Below are 9,927 nucleotides of genomic sequence, written 5' to 3' on the forward strand. Positions count from 1 at the left end.
AATGAGTAAACCTCACGCGTACACAGACAAATTAAAAATTACTTATCTGCTCGTTTCTTTTAGGGCCCCACTTAGACAATTTAAATAAAAGTAGAAGTATCAAAACAATAAGCTACGATACCACTGCTCTGCAGTCGTATTTTCGATTCGAGAAATGCTGAGATTTTAAGTCCGTCGTATAAAAACATGCGTGTTGCAACAACCACGCCTTGATATGTTTACGATTAAAAAACAAAACTGTATCAGTGACTGATGTGATGTATAAAAATTATCAATGAACAAACTGATTTGATTGTTTATATATTTTAAATCAGAAACAACGAAATCAAAAAATGTAAACAAAAATTTGAGAACAAATTATTTAATGTCTGCCAATGCAGCTGTTCCCCGAAGGATCCAATGATCCGGATTCACTGTTGTCTTCAATGTTAACTGCGTAATGTAATTCAAATCGGTTCTTCTAGGTTTTTTATAGACCGGACACTGATACAAGCGTAGATCTTTTGGTGCAATCTATATTTATAAATTTTTTAAATTTAACTACGTTATTTAATACCAAATAAATGCAGAAGGCATTAACTTTAAAAACAGGTTCGTTTGTTAAACCCGATATAAAATGAATTACTAATGAATATCCTTATTATATGTAATAATTTTCATTTATTATTCTATAAAATAAGAAATTACTTTGATTCGTATTTTAAAAAGCACAAATCTCATTCAAATTTTTGTCTTATAGGTAATCAATACAATCGTTTCAGACAAAAGGTGGAAAACTTTTTAATCGCACGTTGCTAAGCTGTTAACCCTCTTGTTGTATACGATACAAGCGTAATTGAACGAATTCCTTGAAGTGTCTTAACTTTGGTAAAAAGGTTAATAATTGTTTGTCACTAAGTTCTATTTCTTTGCCAACAAAATTTTGGTTAAAGTTTTTAGCGGAAACAAATTTTGATGAAATTAAAAAAATATATGGATGATTAATCATATTGAATAATTATTGTTTAAATAGAAAATGTTAAATACTTGTGAAGCAAACATCCTTATGATTGGGAGCATGGAAAATAAGAGTTTCGGTGGAGATTCTACGAGCTTCGATGCCCTCCGATCCCATCCAGCACCTTCCAAATACAAGCCATGCACGTAAACACCTTCCTTTCATCGTTTAAACGTTTAAATAGTCAATCATTTTTACTAAAATTAGTTTTTTTTACATTCTGACACACAGCAGTAAAAAATGAACGGTAACTCGCAAATATATAAAAATTAACAACTAAGTTTCATAAAATTGAAATATAGAAAAAAGAAAAAACTTTTTTAAGTTAAATAGCAACAATTTTCAATTGTAAAATGTCAAAAAAAGTCATGAAAGCAAGTAAATGTAAAAATGACAAAATATCTATCTATTTTGATTAAGCTTTGAAAAGTTTTTATATTTAATTCAAAAAATGAAAAATTAAAAATTAAAAGTGGAAAAATTTAAACCCAGCCGTATATCCTTCCAGGTCGGTGAATGGGGAGACGACGTAAGTTGTCGCATGTTGGCCTTATTCTATTGGTGCGCACTGGGTCAAACATCTCAATGGCTATCATATACTCAGCGTGTATGATGCGGTGCTTGCACGTGCACATAAAATGCATGTGTACTTCGTGTGAAAAGGATAAACAGCCTTTGTGGCGAAGATGGCTGCTTCAAATCAGTGGAGGAAGATATGAAAAACATAATAAAAGATATACAGATAATAAATATGTAACGTTATAAGTGGTTCTGTGTATGTCAGAGCTGCAATAATAAAGACTAAAAAATACTATTTTGAAAATAAAATTTGAGTTACTAGAAATATTAAAATATAGTTTTAACTAAGTTTTTGGACACAAGTGGTTGATTGTAGTAGTTAGGATATAACCAACCTAAAACATTTTTTACATCAATAAAAAAAAAACGAAACATATTAAATGAGCAATCCACATCACTATGCTTTGGTGGGCGTCGACCATTTGTAACCACGGTAAGTAGTTTGAATCTATTGTCCAAGTATAGAATAAAATACATAAGTCCTCGCATCATAAAAAGCATTCCTTAATGTTGTTAACATATTTGTAGAATCCTTAAAAATGTACTAAAACATAGCACGTTTAGAAAAAAACATTCCGATAGCTATGAGTTTAAGTGATGCATAACTTTGTTAAGCAATTATTTAAAAAAATTTCGTTATAAATTAAATAGATAATAGATACTTTTAAAGTAAAAATTAATTTTGCACTATCATACCCAGGGACAGGTTATATATGTTGTGCCAAGTTTACTTGTAATTACATAGGAGTGTAATTTGCAGTAAAACAGGAATAATGAAACATTTTAAACATTTTAATTTAACAATAGCTAAAATTTATCAAAATAATTTTTAACTTTCTTTACTTTTAAATTAGCTAAATATTTTTTTTCTAAAAAATAAAAATTTGAGTTAGAAACAATTACACTTCTGAAATGAAAATGCATTATAATTTTCTTGTTCTCAATGAGTAATTAGCATATTATGTATGTTGTGTTGGATTGTTTTGGATAAGTTAAAATATTACGTCAAGCATACAAATCATTACGACCAACAGTAGTTTTAGAACACTGTTACCGCTTTGCGCTTACTAAAGCACCGTGGGGCATGATAACCTTACATTTTTATTCTATCGTTTGCAGTGTTGTTAAAATACTCACATGTTGAGTGTTTAAATACTTTGCAAATACTTGGTCAAAATTCAGTATTTAAATCAATCAATCAATCTTCGTTTTGCGTCCGTTTTCTTTGCCATCAACTATTTGCGCCAAATTAGACGATTAGTTGTATCCATTCAATTTAAATTTAGAGCTTTCATGTCTTGCTCGATTGTTTGCAACCAGGACTTCTTTGGACGGCCTTTGGGATGTGTACCAGGTACTTCAACATCTGCAAAAAAAGTTATGGCACTGTTTCCACTTCGTTTGACATGACCAAACCACCGCAGACGGTGTTGCCAGCATTCGTCGTTTATATCATATAAACCAGCACGACGCAGGATTTCGGTAGATTTGATGTGGTCCTTCAGACTAATTCGTTGCATCCATCGGAGCATTTTCATGTCGGTTCGTTGAAGTTGTTATTCCAGTTTGGTTGTCATTGGCCATGTTTCTGCACCATATAACAACACCGGACGTATCACTTATTTATAAAGTCTTGATCGTAGTGGTAGTGGGATGTCACGCCGCACCAATATATAGGCAAGGAGATGCCATTTATTCCAGGCTCCACGTATGCGTGCTCGAACTGTTCCAGTACAATCCAGAACATCCCCTAGATATTGAAACGATGTGGCTTTCTCTACCTTAATGGCTTCAAAAACATTGCTATTTTGAATTTGTTGTTGTGGATTGATACAAGCAGGACAAACATTCTGCTCAGACGTGGCTGTTAAAACGATATCATCAGCATATATTAGATTCCAAATGTCACCAGTGCGTATCGGTTTTGTGATTTCTTCCATCATAGTTATAAATAACACAGTGGACTGAGAATCGAGCCTTGGTGAACTCCAACGCCGATGTCAAATGCATCTGTGTTTCCAACTGTTGTGCTGACAAGAGTCTTAGTATTCGTATACATTTCCATCACAAGTCGAACAAGATATTCCGGAATGACTTGTCGACGAAGACTCCACCTGATTGCTTCACAGGGGAACTTGATCAAATGCTTTTTCAAGGTCTACAAAAATGTGTGATAGTTGTTGATGCTTTGCGAGGTACTTCTCTTGCAGTTGCCAAAAGATGTGAACTGCATCAATTGTTGATATCCCCTTTAGGAAACCAAATTGATAATTTTCGATTGTGATGCACGACGTTAATCTTTTCTCAATGATTTTCTAGACAATTTTCAGGGAGTGTTCTAACAGACGTATACTCCGATATGATGAACATTTCAATGGATCAACTTTGCCTTTGTATAGCGGCACTGTCATGCTATAGTTCCATTCAGTCGGCATTAAGCAATTTCTCCAAATTTCACGGCAAAGTTGTAGTAACGTTTGAATACCTGCAGTACCAGATACTTTGATGTCATTTGTGAGTCCCGAGGGCCCTGCTGCCTTTCCATTCTTCATAGCTTTCAGAGCTTTTGTAAGCTCTTCTACAGTGATGTCTGAAATCGGATGGGTGGAGCGTGAGATGATAGCGATGGATGTTATGAACTTCATACAGACCGCTTCCAATGTTGGAGACTTTCCTGGTTCAACTTTTAATTATGTTACTTTAAAAGTTGAACCAGAAAGGTTTCTAACATTGGGAGCGGTCTGTATGAATATGTTTTTAATTATCTTACTTTTGGTCCAGGGCATGACATAAAACTGCATCTACGCTGCCTTGCGTGCTTTTGAGCAAAAGGCTAGGCCCACCGCTTATAACTGGTGGTTGTCGTCAGGATGGGTGTCCGGATGTAAAAACCTTTCCCCAAATTACTTTTAAAATTCAGTATTTCAATAGTATTTAAATACCAAATACTGCTTCAAGTATTTAAATACTGGCTACAAGTATTTTAAAATTTTTTTAAATAACATGCAGTTTTTATTTGGTACTAAAATTTGCACGTTAATAAAAAAAGATCCTGTTTAAAAAAATTTTTATTATTTTATATACACCCACATCACATTTTAGTAAATCTCATAAATGTTTCCATTAGAAATGAAAAACGACATTATTACTTAAAATTCACCAATAATGTTGGTTAATTTTAAAGAGCAGTAATGTCTCAAACAGATCATCAGATAAACGATTACGCTGTTTAGTTAGAATAAGAGCACCTGAACTAAATAGACGTTCAACTGGGGCATTTGAAGGCAATGCTGAGTTATATCTAATGAAAAATTGTTTAATTTTTAAATGTTTGTCTAACATTTTTGAATCTTTATCTTTATCATTAAGATACTGAAAATGTTGTTGCGATTGTTCTGTGAATAATTCATCATCAAAGTCAAAACACGTTTCTGTTTTACTGTCATTGATCCTGCTTTTATAAACTGGTTCTGATGTACTTGATGTAATAGTAGACACAGACTGTTCTAAAAGTTGCAGGCATTTCGCCCTGAGCTCAAACAGATTAGAGCAGTTTGCACACACTATTATATAGTATATACACATCACATATGTAGAATAAACAATGAATATACAACGTGGAATAGATGATTGATAAAGCAATTTTTTGTAAAGCATTTGAATTTTTTAAATACTAAATACCATGCAAAAGTATTTAAATACTGTCTAAATACTGCCATTTTATTAAATATTTTAAATACCTCTTAAATACTGGGGTGAGTATTTAAATACTATTTAAGTATTTAATGTTAAATACTATTTAAGTATTTAAATACTCTAAATACTTAACAACACTGATCGTTTGCTTCGATAATATAAACGCTTCAGGTGATAGGCTCAAAAGCTTTAATAAATTTAATGCAACCAATAATCACAGTTTGATCAAAATATCTGAGTGAACCAACGGTGGGTGGAACGGTTATTTCATCTTTGGTCCATTTTGTAGTCATTTCATTCTGGAGGATGACACTGTCCAATGACCAACCTTTGTGAGATCTAGTTACTTCTTGCCTCATTGCAGTCAGAAAACCTATTATAAACAATCATTGAATAAATCAAAGAATTGTTACATAACTGTTTCAAATCAAACAATTTCGATATAATATATAGATTTATAAAAAAAAGGAAAAATTTATTTTTTCATTAAATTAATAACATGTCCTATAAAATACGGTGTTTGAATTTATCACTGAACTGTTACAAATTGTTCTGGAATGGCCAAAAGACAGCCTTAAATAGAGTGGGTTAGGGTTAGGTGGAGGTGGTTTGTATCAGCTCACGCCTAATGCTGATTAAATTCAGAATGGGTAAAACAGGTTCTGACTGTTTTCTCTGCATATGCACCACAGGCCGGTGAATCTGAAGACGCCAAAAATGACATCTGGAACACACTCTCAGATTCCGTCAGAAAAACACCATTATTAGAAAGACTATTGATATGTGGCGACCTTAACGGCCATGTTGGAGATAAAGCAAATGGGTTCCACGGTGTCCAAGGAGGCTTTGGCTACTGATTTCAAAAGGAAGACGGTGTACGGATTCTGGAATTTGCTGAAAGCTATGAACTCTCCCTGTTAAACACTTATTTCAAGAAGAGGCAAAAAATTTGATTACTATAAAAGCGGGATGTCATGCACACATATTGACTCTATTGTCATCAGACAATAACACAGACGACTATTCAGGAATACAAAAGTCATTCCAGGCGAAGCATGCATCCCTCAACATCGATTGCTGGTGGCCGATATGATCATGGAACGATCACGCTCTGTGACCAATCGAATGCCTACTAGAATAAAGACAAGAAAGCTGAAAAACCCCACGTTCAGGGAGAAATTCAAGAAGTTGGTATGGGCACAGCTGCATCGTCTGGAGAAGATAGACATAACCTGGGAATCTTTTCAGGACACCCTAGTGAACGCTGCAACAGCTGTGTGTGGAAAATCTGGACAAAAACGCCATCATAACCGCAAAACTTGATGGTGGAACGAGATGGTGCAAAATGCTATTGCCAGTAAAAAAGCAACTTTCAAACAATGGCAGAAGACGAAGACTGATGAAGATCGAAAGACCGATCAAAAAACACAGAAGCAAAATGTCAGGTTGCGATGGCTCGTGCAAACCAATGCAAGGTATGGCTGACTGAAAGTAAGGGCAAACAAATTCGGTCACTCTACCAAATAGCAAATCAGGCCAAAAAACTGAAAAAAAATATAGTTGGTGCCACATGCATAAAGAATAATAAAGGCACTATGATGATAACCTTGCAGAATAAAGTGAAAGATCACTGGAACGATTACTTCGATAAGTTATTGAATGAAACAAACCCGATTGGCGTGAGGCAATCAGGTGGAGTCTCGTAGACAGCTTGTTCCCGAACATCTGGTTCAGCTGGTTATGGCAACGTACTTTATCACAAAATCTCTGGTCAGCCGGTAACACGAATAAATTTGATATTAACGTCGGCGTCCGTCAGAGATCAATACTCAGCCCCCTGCTCTTCATTTCGGTGATGGAAAAAATAATCTGACCGATACGCTCAGATAACATATAAAATGTGATATATGCAGATGATATCGTTCTGACGGCGACCTCGGAACAAGTTTGAGGTCTGGAATTCCCAGCTTGCCGAACTAAAGGTAAACCTTGACAAAACAAAAACTATAGTCACCGGTGGTATCGCTGAGCCTGTAGTCTCCGGTCATTGGCCATGTCCGGTGTTTGGGGTTGGAGTTGGACGCAACTCGATCAAATGCCCAAGATGTCAGCAATGGTGTCACGAACGCTGCTCGAGAATTACCGGCTCACTGAGGAAAGTGACTGATTTCGTATGCCCCGCCTGCATCAACCCGCGACAACGGAGCCCAGATAATGATACTAACAGAACCGGAATCGAAACTGTTACTTCATTTCAGTATTTGAGAGATATGCTGGATTTTATTGGAACAGTTAATGCCGCCGTTCGTGGACGCATACGTGCGGCTTGGGGCAGATGGCACATCCTTGCCTCAGTACTGATGCGACGTAGCATTCCTCAACCGCTGCGCTTACAACAATACAACACAGCTATACATTATGTTCTAATGCATGGTGCAGAGACGTGACCGATGACAACAAACCTCGAACAGTAGCTTCACCAAACTGACATGAAGATGATTCGTTGGATGCAGCATGTTGACCAAAGAGACCATATCCATAAAACCGAGATCCTGAACCTATCGGGATTGTGCACGTTAAAGGATGCATGTCGTCGTCATCGCTTACGCTGGTTTGGCCATGTAAAAACGAAGCGAAAACGATCCAATAATTTACGTTACTGAGCACCAGGTGTTTGTCACTCACCCAAGAGATTGCCCAAAAAAGTCCTGGACGCCGACCATACAGAAGGACTTGAAGGCAATTGGTCTCAAGGAGACTGACGCAACGGATAGATCGTCTTGAAGACAGAAACTGATGAATGGAACAGAAACTGATGAATGGAATAAAAAAGTCCGACCCATAAAAGATAGAAACTATAAACGAAGATTGATACATGTTTGGGATGTTTAAATATTTACAATAACTACCGCTACAGCTATCGCTACTAAAATGAAAAAGTAGCGACAAAATCGTTTAAAATTAAATCGATTGTCAAAAATATTTGCAATTGGGTCATTCTCCGTCAACTTGAACGATTTAAAAAAAAGTCCACGCCCGACCATCTCCGATTTTTTTTAAATTTGAACAGTAAGTACCTCAATGTATTTCATCGACAAAATAAAATTTTTATAAAAAAATTTCAATTATTTTTCAAGTTATGAAGATTTTTGTGACAGCATCCTCAAATTTTTGAGCGATTTTTTTCAAAACTTGTACCTACGTAGAACGCTATATCTCTTGAACTAGCCAACATATCTTGATGAAATTTTTTGTGCATATCAGTGAAACAATGTAATAACAAAAAAAATAAATGTTATTGTCTCGAATCAAAGGATATTTTGAACAAAAAATCTAGAAAAAAATGAATTTTTTGAAAATTTCACCGATTTCAAAACAGCGTAGCTCAAAATCTATCGCAAAATAAATAAATATTTTTTGTTATTTTAGAAGTACCTTATAGTCACAAATAAATCACAAAATTTCGTTAAAATCTGTATTGAATTTTTTGAGCTATCGGAGCTCAAAATGTCAAAAAAATGAAAAACTTCTTTTGTTTGGCGCCATTTTTAACTATGAAGAACCAAACGTTTTTTAATTTTTAAAATTTGATTATATAGTGCTTTTATAGCTTAACAACATATCAAAAAATAAAATTGGCGTTTGCTTTCTTTGAAAAATAAAACAACTTCAAAAACAGGCAAAACAAATTTTTTTCAAGTGTCAATTTTTTTTTATTTTTTTCAATTCAAAATTATTATACAACGTGCTAATGTGTTTAAAAACAGTTTCAGGAAGAGTTATGTGAATTTTTCCAACATAAGAAATGTTATCATCAGGTATAAGAATCAAAATATGTTTAAATGGTACATAGCAAATATCTACATTTTTAGGCCAATAAAAAATATTTTCTTTAAATTTCTTCAGACAGTTAACTTTTAAATCATCATTTTTATCATCTCTTTTTATAATGTTTACTAAATACCATTTCTTATTATAGACCAAAGGTACAAATCGACCCGGCTCATAATCATCATTGGTGTCTTCACTTTCATTTTTATTAAAATTGTATCCAAATAAATCTGAAGACAAACGTTTCATCAAAAGTTGATCATTTTTGTCTGGAATAAATGAGTGATGACTTCGACAACCCTTTATTTTATCTGCTGACCTAAATCTTTTTCAAGCATTCCTAGCAGATCTTTAATTTCTTTTTTGTCTACCCAAAAAAATTTAATACCATTTATTTTCGCATCAGCGTATGTGTAAAAATCTCTGGCGTTCAATATCTGATCTTTTGTTGATGCCTGCAAACTTGCTCTTGCAACCAATCTTTTTGTTGTCCCTCCAATTCCATCGCAAGGACTTTTACCATGAAAAGTTGCAAAAAAGTGCCATTCTGCTTTTAATCCAAAATCCTCTTTGTGATGAATTAAATTAGAAAAATTTTTGTATTGACTTACCGCACCATCAGAAAAATATTTAATTAAAGTAACGTTTTTCAGGTTTTGTTTTACATAGTTAATTAAATGTTTTTGAAAAGCATAAACAGCGGAAACATTGTGATCGAGACAGTCGCTAATCATGCAAACGCTTTTGACAGATAAGTTTTCATAAATAAATAAATAAGTTTTCTGTAATAAAGAACAATTGGGTGAAGAGTAACTTGCGTGTTG

General features: G+C 34.3%; 1 protein-coding gene across 1 annotated transcript in view; it reads right to left on the reverse strand.

The window, feature by feature from the left end:
- Positions 1–357: 357 nt before the first annotated feature.
- Positions 358–9,927, reverse strand: part of HELRODRAFT_86576 (hypothetical protein) — a gene marked incomplete at both ends in the record, with an annotated part of 38,909 nt that continues 29,339 nt past the window's right edge. The window contains 3 exons of the mRNA XM_009027938.1: positions 358–513; positions 1,027–1,155; positions 5,521–5,645. Coding sequence (XP_009026186.1) covers positions 358–513; positions 1,027–1,155; positions 5,521–5,645 — 410 coding nt within the window. The remainder of the gene's footprint in view (positions 514–1,026; positions 1,156–5,520; positions 5,646–9,927) is intronic.

This window comes from Helobdella robusta (assembly GCF_000326865.2).
Source record: "Helobdella robusta unplaced genomic scaffold HELROscaffold_52, whole genome shotgun sequence".
NCBI classification, from domain to species: Eukaryota; Metazoa; Annelida; class Clitellata; order Rhynchobdellida; family Glossiphoniidae; genus Helobdella; species Helobdella robusta.